At 36.0% G+C, this 17,770-nt stretch overlaps 3 protein-coding genes across 5 annotated transcripts; 2 read left to right on the forward strand and 1 right to left on the reverse strand.

The window, feature by feature from the left end:
• The first annotated feature begins 1,379 nt into the window (after positions 1 to 1,379).
• LOC127255264 (ABC transporter B family member 11-like) lies at positions 1,380 to 7,635 on the forward strand. Its single transcript, XM_051280738.1, has 12 exons — positions 1,380 to 2,149; positions 2,229 to 2,283; positions 2,395 to 2,570; positions 2,657 to 2,878; positions 3,628 to 3,866; positions 3,938 to 4,463; positions 4,545 to 4,818; positions 4,905 to 5,731; positions 5,809 to 6,075; positions 6,148 to 6,411; positions 6,489 to 6,782; positions 7,091 to 7,635. Exons 1-12 carry the CDS (start codon positions 1,931 to 1,933, stop codon positions 7,442 to 7,444), a joined length of 3,717 nt encoding a protein of 1,238 aa, XP_051136695.1. The 5' UTR covers positions 1,380 to 1,930; the 3' UTR covers positions 7,445 to 7,635.
• Positions 7,636 to 8,611: 976 nt separating this feature from the next.
• Positions 8,612 to 10,467, forward strand: LOC127257106 (uncharacterized). 3 transcript variants are annotated; one of them, XM_051283420.1, is made up of 5 exons: positions 8,612 to 8,723; positions 8,885 to 9,762; positions 9,892 to 9,933; positions 10,049 to 10,159; positions 10,249 to 10,467. In XM_051283420.1, exons 2-5 carry the CDS (start codon positions 8,940 to 8,942, stop codon positions 10,251 to 10,253), a joined length of 981 nt encoding a protein of 326 aa, XP_051139377.1. In that variant the 5' UTR covers positions 8,612 to 8,723; positions 8,885 to 8,939; the 3' UTR covers positions 10,254 to 10,467. The 3 variants fall into 3 exon arrangements, with proteins under 3 accessions (XP_051139377.1, XP_051139383.1, XP_051139391.1); XM_051283426.1 differs by lacking the exon at positions 9,892 to 9,933; XM_051283434.1 differs by lacking the exon at positions 10,249 to 10,467 and having other exon boundaries at positions 9,899 to 9,933; positions 10,049 to 10,084.
• LOC127257098 (uncharacterized) lies at positions 10,447 to 13,470 on the reverse strand. Its single transcript, XM_051283408.1, has 7 exons — positions 13,153 to 13,470; positions 12,563 to 12,673; positions 12,322 to 12,456; positions 11,708 to 11,812; positions 11,345 to 11,514; positions 11,108 to 11,207; positions 10,447 to 11,027 (listed from the first exon to the last, which is right to left on the reverse strand). The coding sequence occupies exons 1-7, from the start codon at positions 13,405 to 13,407 to the stop codon at positions 10,797 to 10,799; spliced, it is 1,107 nt and encodes a 368-aa protein (XP_051139365.1). The 5' UTR covers positions 13,408 to 13,470; the 3' UTR covers positions 10,447 to 10,796.
• Positions 13,471 to 17,770: the final 4,300 nt, after the last annotated feature.

Raw genomic sequence — 17,770 nt, forward strand, 5'->3', positions numbered from 1 at the left:
CACTATATCCAAAACACAATTAAACCTAGACTCATTTTCAAGTTATTCTGAATTCAAATATTTTTACTATTCGAAAAACTAACAAAAACCCCTCCTACAATACAAGTAAATTAAACACAGCCTTTATTGTTAATGGCCTTATCCTTGTTGTAAATAGATATGCAGTGTTTCTTAATGAAGCTATGATGTGGCATGTTTAGATATATTTAAAAATATGTTGAAGTTTCAAAATAGTCAAAAAAAAAAAAAAAAAAAAATAGAATATGGAAATTATTAAATCTATTGCAAATAGATACTTCCTCCTCTTAAAACAAATATGTTCATATTTTTCAACATTGGTTTTAATATGGTGTGTGTTTCTGTTTATTCTGTTATTTTTTTGCCTTTTAAAAGTCAAATAAAAAAATAAACACATTTTTAAGAGACATAATTAAATGTGATATTTTAGATTAAAAAATGTGTAAACTCATGCAATTCTTCGTGGGGTGTAGCTACAATAGCAACATTTTTAATGAAAATTAAGTTATGAATTTTATATTCAAGAAATTTTGATTAAGAACGTGAAAACAACATTGAGAACATAAGGAAACAAAGTCATAATGTTACTCCAATAAAGAGTGGACAGTATGCACGAGCAAAACCAAGTAGCACACTTAATGTTGTAGAAAAAATTATTTATTTATTTATTTTTGTTTGTAGGATCGAGTATCTATTAATTTATATATATATACATATATATATTATAGAATATGTTCAGAATCTTGTTACAAACTAGGCCAAAATAGAAAAAAAAAAATATTACTTCCGTCCGGCTCTATGGATTTTTTTTTAGTTGATTTTTGAATATTAATTATTCTATCAAAATACAGTACAAATTAATAAAAAATTACAAAAAAATATGACCTTAGAGACAGACGAAGAAAATATTTAATAGTGTCCTCAAATTCTACGGAGAAAATTATCTTTGTTAACTTATTAGAATTATTTTTATATTCATGTCAATATTTCACATGAATATATATAAAAAAAAATGCTCATTGTTTTTTTACTAGGCGAGAATTCGCAACTGCTATTCGAAAGTATCTCACCAGAAATGTTTATTGTTCAAATCACTATCACATGGACCAAAAGTATTCCCAAATCTCATCCAATCGAAGAACCCACGTTTTTTGCTTTATTTCTTTATAATTTGGTCCATTATTGGTACTTTTTTTATTGCTGATGAAGTTCGACCTCATGATGTGTGAACATCGTTTTTGAGGACTTTTTTTATTGATGATTTGCTGTAAATATATAAATTAATAGATACTACGTATTCGTTTAAACTTAAGTTTGGTCCTTTTAACATTTAACATAAATCCGTGTTCAAGTTTCACCGCAACACATTCATTGTCGTTCACGTGCAAAATTCATAAGTCGCGTATATGCACCCATTCGTTGTTGTTCACGTACAAAATTCGTAAGTGGCGTATATCTATCATGTACATGAGAGGGCGTGGTGGCTGACACTCCTAATATATAAATAAATAGACGATGTGTATCCCTTTAAACTTAAATTTTTAGGTGTGACAGTCATTTAACATTGTTTAACAAGTGCTACATCTCTTTTAAAATCATTTATACAATACAATGATTAGAAGGAAATACTGCTGCTATATATGTCGTCTACTCTAATTAGCTTCTGAGCTCTAACCATATACAATCTCAGTATCTTAAGTTATGCTGTCTGAATTTGATTTTGAAGTATTGTCTTGTCTGGATTCTGCTGTCTTCTCATATTATATACATAGAGAGATTGAAGGATCATACAATTCACATGCTTAACTTACAATATTCGTATTTCCCCGGAAGTTCTTGAACAAGATATATCATATATATAGTAGTGTTGTAATGCTGCTGCAGGAGCAAGTTTAAGCAAATTAGGATTGGGATGGCCAAAACCAAAGAGAAGGAGCTGTTGCAGACTGTCCCTTTCCTCAAGCTCTTCTCCTTTTCTGATTTTACAGACAAAGTTCTGATGAGTGTCGGGATGATTGGCGCCGTTGGGAATGGATTAGCTCAGCCCTTAATTTCCCTCCTCTTGGGGGAGGCAATCGACGCTTTTGGTAGATCAGCTCAAAGCCACCAAACTGTTTCATATGTTTCTAAGGTATGCACAACCTTAATTTATGACAACACAAACACATCCAAAGTATATCATAATCCATAATGAGAACTCTATATTGTAGGTATCACTTAAAGTTATTTACTTAGCTCTGGGGTGTGGGGCAGCAGCATCTCTCCGTAAGTACCAAAGCAGAAGCACAAGATTCATGGTGTCGATTCTCTTTTAATGTTTGCTATCATTAAGTTCGATTAACGAGCAAAAAGTGTTCCATATGTATATGTGTTAAGAGGTGGCTTGCTGGATGATTACCGGGGAGAGGCAGGCTTCAAGAATTCGATGTCTTTATCTAAAAGCTGTACTGCGGCAAGAGATTGCTTACTTTGACCAGGAAGTGAGTGCCGGAGAAGTCGTTGGAATGATGTCTGCCGATACTGTCCTTATTCATGATGCCATTGGGGAGAAGGTGGTTTTTCTTCTTTAATTATTTCTACGACATGTGTGTCGTGCCATCCAAACTTAATTCTTATTAACTTCATGGTTTGCTCGTAGGTTGGAAAGCTTATCCAAGTTCTTTCATCTTTAGTAGGAGGCTTTGTCGTCGCCTTTGTAAAAGGATGGCTTCTTACACTCGTCATGTTGTCATCAGTTCCTCTGCTTTTCTCGTGGGGAAGGATCATGCATTTTTTCAGGGCAAGAATAGCTTCTCGGTCCCAAAAAGCACATTCTAAAGCAGCCAACGTCGTCCAACAAGTCATTGGCGCTATTCGAACTGTAAGTTAATTAGTATATTGAATATGTTAAGATTCTCGACTTATTTAAGCGATTCATAGGTATTATGAATATTTACGAGTTTTGTATCGGAGCCTAATTTTCTTCGAGTACATCTATAACACGTTATATCCCATATTTGTTGACATAATTGTTTATGTATTTGTCTTTACCGTGCTGTCGCTGCCATTTCGATCTCCACTTACATACTCTAATTCTATTGAGTCATGTTTTCGACTCTAACTCCATTGAGACTGAATGAGGCCTATTTCCAATTCTAATTCTGTTATAAGTGAACGAATCTTGTTTTCGACTCTAGCTTTATTATGAGCGAGTGAATTCTATTTTTAACTCTAACTCTGTTGTGAGATAGCAAGTCTTGTTCCGACTCTATCTCTATTGTGAGCTAGCAAATTCTGTTTCTGCTCTAACTCAGTTGAGAACATTGCTTCTGACTCGGTGAATGATTCTAGCAATAGTACTTATGCTCTATCTTGGCAAACCAAGTTGTTCGATTTTACCTTTGAGTTAGAATAGGAGTGTTAAAGATATAATTAGAATATATATTATATATTATTAGATTTATAAAATTCTTGACTTAATTAGAATATATATTATATACTATTAGATTTATAAAATTCTTGACTTAATTAGCTGATTTGTACGTCATTATAAATATGAATGAGTTCTTACGACGCATCACAAATATTATATATAGCTTCTATCCTCATCAAGGTCTTGACTTCATTTAGGTAGCTTCATTTACTTTGGAGAAGCAAGCGGTGGCTAAATACAAGAAGTTCCTCACCACCTCATACAAAGCTGATACAACTATAGCCTTCAATATCGGGCTGGACTATGGATTCAACACCCTTTTCCTGTTTAGCAGTCACGGATGCGGCATCTTGTTCGGTGCAAGAATGATCTTGCACAATGGCTACACAGGAGGAGAGGTTCTAACTATACTCATTGCCGTCGTAGCAGGTTCTAGGTACATACATACATATTTAACACCATTAGTTCACATTTACCTTATCTTCAATTTCAACTTATATATTGCAGCGTTTTGTCGCAAGCGACGCCTTGCTTGGCTGCAATTGCTACTGCCCAAGCAGCGGCATTCAAAATCTTCGAGACAATTAACCGGAGCCCATCCATCGATGCATACAGCTCAGAAGGGATGTCATTAAACGAGATACGTGGCGAAATTGAGCTAAGAAATGTGTCTTTCTTCTATCCATCGAGGCCGGAAGAACAAATATTAGATGACTTCTGTCTGTGCGTTCCTAGTGGTGCAACAGCTGCTTTGGTTGGGCAAACCGGAAGCGGGAAGTCTACCGTGATTTCTTTGATACAAAGATTCTATGATCCACAGTTTGGTGAAGTTTTAATCGATGGGATTAATCTGAAAAAGTTCCAACTCAAGTGGATTCGATCAAAAATAGGCATTGTGAGCCAAGAGCCTATGCTGTTCACTGCTACCATTATAGAAAATATTGCATATGGAAAGGAAGGAGCAACTTCTGAAGAGATCATAGCAGCAGCTGAGCTAGCAAATTTGAATGACTTTGTTAACAAACTACCTGAGGTGTTTGAGTTATCGACCATTTTCCATTTGTCTGAAATTCTTTACTTCGACATAATATACTTTATGTATTTTTTCATGTAGGGATTGCAAACTATGGTTGGGGAGCATGGGATTCAGCTTTCTGGTGGTCAAAAACAGAGAGTAGCCATAGCTAGAGCAATCCTAAAGGACCCAAAAATCTTGCTTTTCGACGAGGCAACAAGTGCACTGGATGCTAACACTGAGAGAAATGTTGTAAAGGCTCTCGAAGAAATGAAGGTAAATCGAACAACAGTTGTTGTGGCTCACCGGTTGAGCACTATCAGAAATGCAGATATGATTGCAGTCTTTCACCATGGACGGATTGTCGAACAAGGTAAGCTCTTAAGTAGAGCTGCAGCAGCCTCTGCTTCATTGTATTTTATGTGTCCAAAAGTTTGAATTACTTGTTTGCATTTACAGGGAAGCACTCGGAATTGCTCGAGAATCCCGAGGGAGTTTATTCAACCCTGGTATCATCCCAAGAAGTTCTGCATGATGTTGTGAAGCAAACCAGCAAATATGATTCTGAAATTTGCATAAGTTCCAATGTAGATCGACCGGATTCAACCGGAACGAAAAGCACGGCTAGTTTTTTAGACTCAAATTCGATCGACACACAAATGGTGAGTCCTTACAGCATCAATTCATCTGAAAAATTGCAAGAGATTAAAGAAGTTTCAATCTTCCGAATTGCTCGACTTAACAAGCCCGAGCAGCTTATACTAGTAGCAGCAACCGGATTCGCTGTCGTTTCTGGTACAATCTTGCCATTTTTCGCCTTGGTGATGTCCAGTGTCATCGGTGCATTTTATGAATCACCACATAAACTGAGAAAAGATTCGAAATTCGGGGCTCTGATGCTGTTCATCATAGGAGTGATAGCTCTCATTTCTACTTTGCTGAGGTCATTTTTATTCGGAGTGGCTGGGAATAGGCTGATACGACGTATTAGGCTCAAATGCTTCGAGAAGGTCGTTAATATGGAAATAGGTTGGTTCGATAAGCCGGAGAACTCTAGTGGAGCAATCGGTTCGCGCCTATCTACAGATGCAGCCATGATCCGAGCTTTAGTTGGCGATAACCTCTCGCAGCTTGTTCAGCAAGCGGCGTCGATTGCCGTTGGATTGGCGATAGCTTTCCATGCTAGTTGGGAGTTGTCGTTAGTCGCCTTTGCAATAATACCTATTATAGGATTCAATGCACACATACAAATGAAGGCCATGAAAGGATTTAGCAGAAATGCAAAGGTATGTTTTCTGAAACTTTTTAAGTTCATATCTCATGTAAGATGGAAACAAAAATAAGAACATTGAAATGATTTTAGGTTAGGTACGAAGAAGTGAGTCAAGTTGCTAACAACGCCGTTAGTAACATAAGAACAGTGGCATCCTTCTGTGCCCAAGATAGGATTCTTAATGTGTTTACAGAGAAATGTCGAAGGCCAATTGCAGATGGGATTAAGCAGGGAGTGATCAACGCCGCTGGTTTTGGTTTATCGATGTGCTTTTTGTATATGATCCATGCTGCGATCTTCTATGCAGGAGCTATGTTTGTTCAGGGAAGAAGAACTACTGCCTTGGATGTTTTTCGAGTAAGTTCTTCCGAAGAATAATGTTTAGACAATAATGTGAGAATAGTTAGGTACCTATCGACGATTTTACAGGTTTATTATGCTGTAAATATGGGAGCATTGGCTCTATCTTCCTCGAGCTCATTCACCACAGATTCAAGCAAAGCAAAAGCTGCAGCTGCCTCTGTATTTGCAATTCTTGAGAGCAGATCAAAAATAGATCCTAGCGACGATTCAGGAATGGTTCCGACATGTTTTGATGGAGAAATTGAGCTCAAACATGTCTTTTTCAGTTATCCAACTAGGCCAGACATTCAAGTTTTGCAAGATCTTTCCTTAACAATTTGCGCCGGCGAGGTGATGAATATTCTTCGAATGCAATCGATCCCACAACCATCTTCAATTAATTTTCATGGCCTATATTGAAAATGCAGATTGTAGCTCTAGTTGGGGAGAGTGGGAGTGGGAAATCGACTGTGATTTCATTACTACAAAGATTCTACGACCCAAATTCGGGTGTTATTACAATGGATGGAGTTGAGATACAAAAGCTCCAAGTGAAATGGCTAAGGCAACAAATGGGGCTTGTGAGCCAAGAGCCTATCTTGTTCAACGACACTATCCGAGCCAACATTGCTAGCGGAAAGGGAGAAAATACAACTGAGGCGGAAGTCGTAGCCGCGGCAAAGTCAGCTAATGCACATGAATTCATTAGCACCTTGCAGCAGGTCATGTTTTTTCAAAATCCAATTTCGTCGATACAAAAAACTTAGATTAAAAACTCTTGTGACGGATTAGGATTAATGATCGAATAACAAACAAAAAAACGTGAAGAAGACACAGATTTACGTGGTTCACCGAGAACATATTGGCTACATCCACGGGTAGAAACGGAGAATAGATTTATTGAGGACGGATTCGTATCCTAAGTCTCTTAAAATAAACCAAGATAATATCAACAAAAACAATTATTTTTTACAGGTTTCTTTTTTAATTTGAATAATTATTTGATGTAATCAACTGTTATTTATTGCAGGGATACGACACAATAGTAGGGGAACGTGGGATTCAGCTATCGGGGGGACAAAAGCAAAGAGTGGCCATTGCACGGGCTCTCGTGAAGAACCCGAAGATACTTCTCCTAGACGAGGCCACAAGTTCATTAGACGCCGAGTCTGAGAAAATAGTTCAACAAGCATTGGACAAGGTGATGAAGGATAAGACAACCATTGTAGTCGCACATCGGTTGTCGACAATTAAGAATGCGAATACAATAGTAGTCCTTAGAAATGGGATTGTCGTGGAGAAAGGGTGCCACGAGGCTTTGATGGGGATGGACGGCGTCTATTCATCTTTAGTGAGACTTCCTCACACGACTACTTTATCATAATCGATCATGTATGACAAACAAGACCAATTGAAACGTGGAGAGGATTTGAACCCACAAACCGACCCAACATTACACTACTAGGCCTTCCCATGTGGGATATAATCATTAATTATGTTTCATTTATGGACATTGCAATCTATTGTATTTCTAATGATAAGTAGTGGAATCAAGTCTCTTACTAATTTTTCAAATTCCATAGACCATTTATCACTTACAAGAAAAATGAATTTCATGTAAAATGGAATATAAAGCACTTGACAAGAGATTAATCTTTCAATTAAAAATAAAAATTAAATTAAACTAAATTAAACGATTCAATAGTTTATATATAAGTGGTTTATTATTTTAAATTAGAATCAATATGACATATTATTAATAAACGATATATTACATTCAATAAATATACCTGACAGTCCAAGGGAAAAATATTAGTATTTCCGTCTCACATATCGTGTATGCTACACTGTAGACACAGTCCAAGGGAAAAATATTAGTATTTCCGTCTCACATATCGTGTATGCTACGCTGTAGACACGCCACTTACAGTGTCTGCTAAGTATAATTAAAAATATATTAGTGAAAAATAAATATCTTATAATATAAATAATTATAAATTAAGATTAAAATAACTAATTAGTTTAATTAAAATTAAAAAAATAAATTAAAAAGTTTAAAATGAGATTAAAGTGTGTAATATTTTAAAAAAAAGTGACATGGTATGTGGGACGGACAGAAACGACAACATAGACATGGTATGTGAGACGGGTGAAAGTACTATTTTCTTTTAAAATACATTATTTTTTAAATAAAAATTTAAATTAATACTCTCTCGGTCCCAAAAGAAATATCCATTATTTTTTGCGCGTAGCTTTAAAAATATTAGTATTATATTAGAATATAATAGGAATAAAGTAGAAATAACTAAAATAACCTTATTAGGTAATAGCAATATATTGTAAGTCGTAAGATAGTACAGTTACTAAAAAATAAAAATAGATATTTTGTTACGGAGGACGGAGGAAGTATTTTTATTTTAAATAAATTTCAAAGAAAAGAAAAAACACAATAAGTTCAAAAAAATTTCTTTCTCGAAACTTCACACCTCTCGATGCCACGCGCAGAGTCAGACATTCCAAAAATCTCTCGCCCTTTTGTCTGCATCTCCACTCCTCGTAAAACTTCTAAAATGGAGGGGCTTTTCTCGTCGACACCTAAACCATGAGCTTCTTGGTCGTTTTATGAGCAACGTCTGGCATCTTCAACATCTCCATTTCAGCAGGTACATTTTCAACTTTCAAGGAAATACCCTTCATATGTATATTTTAGAAACCTATGATTTACGGCGTGCTGCTCGGCCGATATGTAATGTACGAGGTTATAAGAATCGTATTGTCTTATGTTCTTCATTGTTTTCCTACCGTTGTTAATTTTCATATGCAGAATCACTGTATTTGCTGTGAGTCGGAAAATCTTGACTAGCTGAGGAACTTAAACAATGTGTTCGAAAAAATCTGAAAACCTGAAGCCCAAAAATGTCGAAAACACACAAACCCCAGAAAATAATGTGAAGGAGGAGTTGGGAAACGTGGAAAGGCAAACAATGTCGATATCAAAAGATCTGAATTCAGTCAAGAAAATGAAAGGCGTGGAAGGGTTCGACAGTTCAACCTTAAACGCAAAGCTGCTCATCTTAGAAACAAAGTTTGAGGAATCAAAAGAAAAGATCGAAAGGTTGAGAGAAGATTACATTTTATCGACTGAAAGAGAAAACAGAGCTGCCATTCGATACTCTAATCTTCGAGAGGATCATTGCAAGATGATCAGTGAGAAAAACAAGACTATCTCCGAGCTGAAGGACAAAATCGAAGAAATGGAGAATCTAATACAGGAAAAGGATGACACCATTGAAGCCTGCAAACAGAAGATCAGCTGCAGCGAGGCGGTGCTGGTGCAAATGAACGACGAGATTCAGAATTTGGAGAGACAGAAAGTGAGTGTGGAGCAGAATGTCGATGAACTGAGGAAAGAACAGTTGGAGTTTCAGCAGAGAATGAAGGAGTCGAGGCGCAGAAATTTGGAGGCTTGTCGAACTATAGAGCGTCTCAAGCGCAGGAAGTCGGAGGCTGATAAGATTGGTAAAGGTAGATTAAATTCTGTCGAGCATTTGGCGTCAAGAATTGCGAGAGTGGAGGAGGAGTTTGCCGCTGTTTTGGGCATTGAGGTAGATGATATAAAGAACTTTTTGGATGAGCATGTTGGTGTCGGGGAGAATGAGATTCGAGCCTTTAAATGCAAAGATTTACCTCAGACTGCGAGAGGTAATTATTATATATACTGTTTGTTCGATTTCATAATTTCATATATTGTGTTTTAATAATATACTATGCTATACGAAATTATATCGCTTGCTGGTAAAATATATGTTGAAAATTCACGGCCCAAAAAAGTCAGCAGATATCTGATTGGAAGTAAGCGAGCAAGGAACTCGGGTAATTTTTTATACAATCTATTATGTTCATATGATTGTTTGGGTGTGTATTTGTGATTTGCTTTCTTCTTTTTGGAATAAAGTCTAGAATAAAATGCTCAATTCTGTTTATGTAGAAATCATCGACATAGATAGCGAGACAAGTGACGACTACGACGACAGTAAAGATGAGGATTACAACCCTTCACCTGAACAAGATACAGGAGAAGGGACTCAAAAGTCCAAAGGTAAGATCATTTTGCTTGCCTAATTAATATTTGTCTGAAAATGTCTAAGAATATTGTCCAAATTCTTGCATGGATTCTGTTCTTGACAGCATAAATCCAATCACCCGACGCAAGAACGCTTCGAAGAATATGAAATATTTTGTACAGAGAGAAGCTGTGTTCATGCTACTATGTACATGTATTGCCAAAATCTATTGGACATAGTATCTTACCCATTTTTGAAGCGATGGGGTATCTAATTATCATCGCCTGTTTTTGTAGATCTCAAATAAATCTAAATATTATTTAAACAAAAACTCAAATCAACATTTCATTTCAAGTCAATTTCAAATTACAATAAACAAACGTGATCATTTCACCATTTCTTTCTATATACAAACATGTGTATGTATACGTATACATATGCATGTTTGTCACTTGGGCGACAAATATGCATCCATATAGACTAAAGACTGTTGCTAGGCTTTATCGATCACAAGGAAAACAATGCAAGTGCATAACAACCTAAAATGATGTACGCGCATGCATGACTTTTGACCACTGAAATAAATTTTAACGTGCTGTAATGATATATTTGTTGTAAATATGATTATTGAATCTAGTTTAGTGAACTAAATGGACCAACCTGTAAGTAACATCAAATATGAAGATCTTCAATATCAGTTATGAGATTGGCAGTCTTAGATGACCTCTTCACTACCAGCTGACCACACGCGCCACTTATGTCTTGGCCCATTTGCTTTCGAACTGTTGTTCGAATGTTGTAGGTTCCTCTAAGTGTTTTCTGGAATTCCACAACTCTCTGATCCTTGCTACTTCTGTAAGGACTTAGAGAACCGATTGGATTAAAAGGAATCAAGTTCACAACCTGTCAGGATAGAAAAGACTATTAAAGTAAATTTGTAAACATGTCGATTACAGAGAATCGAGAGTTATTTTCAAGCTGACCACATCAAATGTCTCCAGCAATTTCCCAAGCTGGTGAGCGTGTTGTTCCTCATCATTCACACCATCAAGCATTATGTACTCAATAAATATTTTCTGCTGACTACAGAAAAATAAAATAAAATAAAATAAAAATGTGAGGTTTTCTATTATTCGTATGCAATCAAAATCTGCATAAATAATCTGAATGCATATAAAAGAAAAATCATAAAAAACAAAAACAGCGTAAAAAAATAAAACCTGATAGTTTGATATTTTTGCAATGCATTCATTAGTTTTTCCAAAGGAAATGCCCTTGCTGCAGGCATTATCTGGCACCGGATGTCTTGTACCGGTGCATGAAGTGATACTGCTAGATTCAAGTTTGGCATGTCTCCGTGTAGCTTGTTAATAGCATGAATTATGCCAACCTGCATATGATCAAACAAATATTTAACAACATTCAGATGGCTTACAAGCAGCAAAGCAATCTGTTACTCTACATGTAAATAGGAGCTGAGGTTTAAGAACTGCTGGAAGGGTTAATACAAGAATAGACAGTTCGAAAAGCAAGATAACTGCAATATATCTAAAACTAGAAGGATCTCCCAATATGTCACTCACTGTTGAGACAGTTATTTTCTTGGGTGATAGCTGAAACGGGGGAGCTGTCATGACTCTGATAGCTTCAACAACTGCGGCATAGTTATTTAGTGGCTCTCCCATTCCCTACTCATGGTAAAAGAAAATGTGTAACCATCAATTAGAGCAACAAGAAACAATACTAATAAATTGAACATCAACACAGAAACAAATGCACTCTAGAATTATCAATTACTCAAAACAGCAGCTTGTGCAATATCAATCATACCAGAGATGCTTGCCATGTTCATTGCTAAACAATTACTAGGAGAGAGAACAAAAAAAGTGCTTAAAATGACTGCCGTCCATGTTATTGCAACACTTCTATACTATTTACATCAAATTTGATATTTTATAATGGCATTGGAGTACTACCATTTTTTTATGCTTAATGACTGCCACATAAATTTAAGTACTTATTTTATGAGTATCTCTATGATCCTTGTTATGGTACACGTAGGACTGTATGCATCACGGCTTAAGGGATCTTCTGTGTCACAGCACGCAATTCACCTCTAACAACTATATCTTTGAAGCATTTTAGATACTAGGTAACACCTAAATTATATCTTAACCAACAGGCACAGAAAATATACCATAAAGACAACATTTCGAATAGCTGAAATTTGAGAAGCATGCACCAATTGTTCCAGAATTTCTCCCGAGGAAAGATTGCTCTTGAATCCCATGCTACCTGTTGCACAAAAGTTGCATCCCATTTTGCACCCAACCTTGGGTCAGAAAAATTGTAGAAAGTTAGAGTGGAGTTATTAAGCATAAAAAATATTAACTAAAAGTTAGTGAAGACTGGCTAGCAACTGGAGTATTATCACCTACCTGTGATGATATGCACAAGGTTGCCCTAGGACCACCAGGACGAGGCTTTCCATCATATTTACCCAATCGAGTATCATATCTCATCACCACGGCCTCCACGAATTCTCCATTCTAGCCAGAAAATAAAAATAACTAATAGCCTAAGTATTGTATCAAGGGAAAAGAAAACAAAATTGTATTTCTATCTAAACAGTGTATTTTGAACACTTTGTAACTTAAGTATTTATAGCTGACAGATTGCTATCCAGATCACACAATTGTTAGCTACAAGTTGGCATTCATGATCCAATTCAGCAGCCCTCTAAAGCCTAATATGTTGCTCATGGCAGACTTCTCGATATTCCAGTGTGCAGAGTAGTGCTTATAGCCAATGCGGGGAAATTAACAAGGAAATTAAGCAATAATAAATACATCGTGCATTTATATCACTTCCAAACAGCAAGTATGAACTTTTAGGGCTCTCAGAGTCCAATCAAATTTAACAATAAAAACAAAATCTAACACAGACTACCATACACACATTCAGAACGCCAAACCGTATAAGCGGAAGTGGTTTCTAAAGATCAACGTCAACAATCAATCTCAGATACCTTTAATTTGATGAGGAGCTTCGTGGTGACCTGGTCGGAAGAATCCACAGCGGAATGTAGAGTTGAGGTGCAGGGCATGAATTTGGAATTGAGGAGAGCATAAGCAGCGGACGGAAGAGAAGGAATTTCATCCCACCGACAATTAGGATTCTTCAAGACGTGCTTCCAGACAAGAGGGACGAAATTAGGGCTTATTCCGGCGCTCTCGAAATCGGATTTTACGGCGGAAGCATCGAACACCGACCTGCACGCCATCGGCGGCGTAGGGTAAATGAATTCCAAAGTGAGTTTCAAAATTTCAATCCCACCTTCTCTCCGGGTTGGATTACCGTTTTACCCTTAAAACGTGAATTCGGTGAAGATGCATGCTTGATATTGATTTTCTATGAATTTGTATTCTAATTTGAAATTTCAATAGTATTTTAATATAATATTTTATTATATAAAATAATAAAAATTTATTATTAGTTTCAATCAAATATATTTTTTTTATCTTATTCAAAATAATTTATTACTATCTCTTTCTTGCATACCGTGTCTCGTACTGTAAATAGTTATTTTAGGAGGAATGTAATTAGTAGATAATTAAGAATGTAGTAGTAAAATAATTATTTTATAATATAAATAATTATAAATTAAGATTAATATAATTAATTAGTTAAATTAAAATTAAAAAAAAATAAATTAAAAAATTTAAAATGAGATTAAAGTGTGTAATCATTTTCAAAAAAAATAAAGTGACATGGAATGTGGGACGTAGAAAAACTGCAACATGGATATGATATGTGGGACGAAAGAAGTATTATTTTTGTACCATCGGTGTTGACACAGCTACACTAAGAAATTAAAGTGACAGTTGAATCAAAACGAATACGACCGTATTACATAGAACACGGTCGTGTTTAAATTTACAAATAGTCCTTTCTTCTTCTCCCTTAATTAATTTCCTTATTGTATGCTTGATTTGATTTTCATTCGATCGGAAATCCGCCATGGTTCTAGAGGATTTGAACTTGGTGGTGTCACTCAAGATGCGGTAGGAAAGACTCAATAACGCGGAAGACTTGTGGTAAAAATCAAAGCGACTGCACCAAAATATGGATTAGTTGCCGGAGGACGAGTACCTCGCAGTTTGTCTTGCTTGCTCAGGTGGTAATTTTTCCTTCGTCACCACCATAATGAATAATGAAGGAATTCTTTCCGACTCCGCCGCCACCACCACTCAACAATAATCCTCACCGGTGCATCGTCTACAATAAAGTGTTTTCCACTTACCAAGCTCACAGTGGCTACAAAGCTAGTCACTGCATATTGAACTACGTTTTAGCTCTGAATCCTAGTGGAATTTTAGTGAACAAGTCTGTGCTGAATTCAGGTGTATTTTGAAGCTTAATACGTCTGTGTTGCATTCGGCCGTGATGGAATATGAGTTGTAAGTTTAGACATGGCCTTGTTCGATCCAACTCAACCACCACCTCAACTTTCATTACAACTATATGTTTATATCAATACAGTCCATTGAAAATTTAACTATTATGGGGGTGTTTGGTGCAGAGAAATAGGAAAAAAAAAAATGTCTCAATTTCTTTTGTTTAGTTGAAATAAGAAAAAATTATTTTTTATTGTTTAGTTTTATTTTTTTATCCGTATATTCAGATAAATGAAAAAAAAATTGAGAGAGTACAGTATGTGTGTTTTTTTTATATATATTTAACTTTTAGGATTAATGTGTTTATTTTTTTATTTTTTTTTACTATTATTTGTCTTTTTGATTTTATATTATTTAAATCTCCTAAAATATCATATTTAAATTATTATCAAACTAAAAAAACAATAATATTTTTCTTATCTAATTTATTAGTTTTTAATAATCTATTTATTAATATAACATATAATTTTTTTTTACATTTCTCAAATTATCTTTGTTACTAATCAAAAGAAGTAATTTTTACATGTTTGAAAAATCATACTACAAAACAAATGAACGTGAAGAATTTTACAATTGCAGGCACAAATTTAAGAACAACAAATCAACCAATAATTACTTCCAAACCAACATAAATATATATGTGTGTATATATATATAATCAAATTATAAGAATCTAATCTCTAATAAACGCGTCTCCTGGCTGAACTAGCTTTTATAATGAACACCAGCAGTACCCCTGCGTCTGAGTCCATTCTCCCCGCCGTTCGCCGGAGTAGCCGCGCCGGAGCCTTTCACGGCGGCGACGATGTTTCCGATTTCCCGGCGAGAAGCCAGAGGCTGGAAGTCGGAGCGGGTCCGGCGGTGGGAGGAGCCGTCCGCAGAATCTCCGGCGAGGAGGAGGTGGTAGCTCCGGCCTCTGGTGGAATTTTCCGACTGGCTCCGGTAAATAATGTTCCTCTTCTTCGCCGCGTACTGCATAAGAAATGGAATCAATCCTTCCATATACGTATATTCGTATTTCTCTAAGATTTGTCGATTGTGTTGTGTTTCAATTCTTCCTCTCGTGGTCTGATACATATGATTTGATGTCTTTATATACTGGTATTTAGGGCAGCTGGTTGAAGAATGGCTCGATGTGTAATGTCGTTTATGCCCTTGAGAGGTGGATATAGATTATAGACTCGACCTTTTGTGGAGAAGCTAGGGGTATAGAGGTAAAATCGAATTACTTCTTGCAAAAATGTCAAAGTTTGGACTTTGTAAATGTCAAATTAGCCGGAAAGATCGCGGGGATTGGCAGATTTTGACTACCCTAATTAATCTTCGTTATGTATGATTATCCCCAGCTAGCTAGCTATCGATCACAACTTTTCATTGTTGAAAAACATGTGAGAGAGAGAGTACGTAACTAATTTGGTCAATTTTATTTATTTTTATTTTTTTATCTGAGTTTGGTCAACGTTTTGCATATACGAGATGAAGAATTCTTTCGATTTTTGGATAACGTTTTGGAAAGTCAAATATGTGAAAAATGGTCAACACAGGCACCCACACGTCAACGACTACCGTTATCGATAAAAAAATTCAAAATTCAGAAATCACATGCTGGCATAAATACTAAAAAATTTCATGAGTACAAATGATACTTCCCCTCACTTTTTACCCTAGAAATATACTCCATCATTCATAGAATCTAATACCACCGGTTATACAAAATTTTTGAGTTTTGAAAAAGATTGATAATAAAAATAACAATAATAATAATATAATATTTTGTTATAAAAAATAAGTATTTAATGAATATTTTTTTAAAAAAAGTTATTAGTACAAAAGAAACTCCAAAAGTATCCATTAGTCGTTGACGGCTTGATGACTCATCAAACACCTTCAGTACAACCTAGCAATTTTTTGGACACTTGAAAGTTGTTAGTACAGTTGTTGCTCGAACACCAAGAATGCTAAAAAATCGTAGAGAGATAAAGTAACGAGTAACATAATTTGTTATTACTCTCACCTTGATGATTTACAAATGAGCTAGTACCACTTATTTATACAAATCTATGGTGAGATGGACGGTGTAGATCAAGTAAATCCAACGGTTAAAATTAGTCACTGAAATGTTCTATCATCTACCAACTATCAACTACCACATTAATGTACAAATTCCAATTTTTTCTATAATGTTCGGACTATTCTAAATGAGCCTTTGGGTTTTGGCTTATTTGTTCAGTCATCTTCGGTCACAACATCAGTTTGGGATATTCTACCCCACTTGATGAAGGCATTTCCTTCAATGCCTTGAACTCATACACCAAGTCTTTGAATTGCCAAAGTTTTTTCATCGGCTCCCAACTTGTCTCAGATTTAAGCAAACCTCGTCATTTCACCAAGTACTCCGTCGAAGACGGACTGTTCTTATGGCATACTAGTCGATCCGCCAATATCTCATCGACCACTTTGTTATATGCCATTCGCATCTCGGGTGGTGCTCTCGTCAACACATTCCAACTTGGATCTCGGTCATCCATGTGGTAAGGCTTGAGTAAGCTCACATGGAATACCGGGTGAAATTAGAATAAGCCCTCGGATAACTTCACCTTGTACGCCATCTTGTCTACCTTCTTCATGATCGGGAACAAACCTTCGTATCGCCTCATCAATCCTTTTTAATTCTTTTTAATGGTACGATAAACTTAGCATCGAGAAACTTTCCCAATTGTTTCCTTAACTCGGCCAACTCGTCATGTGATATTTGGTAGGGTGATCGGGACACCGACTTTGCACCTTCCACCAATTCGATTGCATGGCCAACCGCGCATCGATGTGGTAATTCCTTCGGCAACTCATCCGGCACATGCCCTTGAACTCCTTGAGGACACCCTCCAATTCCTTGGGCGGAGCTACGACTTCTTTGACCTCATCGCTCTGGAAGTTCTTGTCGCTAAAGATTGCCGTAAATGTCAAGTCTCTTTTTCTCAATCATTTTTCATATTGTCTCGGTGTCAACTCTTTCTCCCGATACACAGTTATGTCGTATAGTATGTCTCCCTCCATGATAGTGTACTTTTTCTCGTGTGGCACCATCGCTAACTTGACTTATTCAATAAACTTCATACCAAAGAACACCAAATAATAGTCAACATAGGCAACATTGAAAATAATCTTACCTTTCCAATCTTAAATTCCAAT

Source organism: Andrographis paniculata, unplaced genomic scaffold, assembly GCF_009805555.1.
Source record: "Andrographis paniculata isolate CXL003 unplaced genomic scaffold, ASM980555v1 Contig12END, whole genome shotgun sequence".
NCBI classification, from domain to species: Eukaryota; Viridiplantae; Streptophyta; class Magnoliopsida; order Lamiales; family Acanthaceae; genus Andrographis; species Andrographis paniculata.

Excerpts from the sequence above, each read along its gene's own strand:
- LOC127257106 (XM_051283420.1), top strand. The coding sequence starts at position 8,940 with ATGTGTTCGAAAAAATCTGAAAACCTGAAGCCCAAAAATGTCGAAAAC. Across the intron at positions 9,763-9,891 it reads TTTACCTCAGACTGCGAGAG|TCAGCAGATATCTGATTGGA; the intron begins GTAATTATTATA and ends GGCCCAAAAAAG. Across the intron at positions 9,934-10,048 it reads TAAGCGAGCAAGGAACTCGG|AAATCATCGACATAGATAGC; the intron begins GTAATTTTTTAT and ends CTGTTTATGTAG.
- LOC127255264 (XM_051280738.1), top strand. The coding sequence starts at position 1,931 with ATGGCCAAAACCAAAGAGAAGGAGCTGTTGCAGACTGTCCCTTTCCTC. Across the intron at positions 3,867-3,937 it reads GCCGTCGTAGCAGGTTCTAG|CGTTTTGTCGCAAGCGACGC; the intron begins GTACATACATAC and ends TATATATTGCAG. Across the intron at positions 6,412-6,488 it reads TAACAATTTGCGCCGGCGAG|ATTGTAGCTCTAGTTGGGGA; the intron begins GTGATGAATATT and ends TTGAAAATGCAG.
- LOC127257098 (XM_051283408.1), bottom strand. The coding sequence starts at position 13,407 with ATGGCGTGCAGGTCGGTGTTCGATGCTTCCGCCGTAAAATCCGATTTC. Across the intron at positions 11,813-12,321 it reads TTCGAAATGTTGTCTTTATG|GGAATGGGAGAGCCACTAAA; the intron begins GTATATTTTCTG and ends TACCATGAGTAG. Across the intron at positions 11,515-11,707 it reads AGAAAATAACTGTCTCAACA|GTTGGCATAATTCATGCTAT; the intron begins GTGAGTGACATA and ends GATCATATGCAG.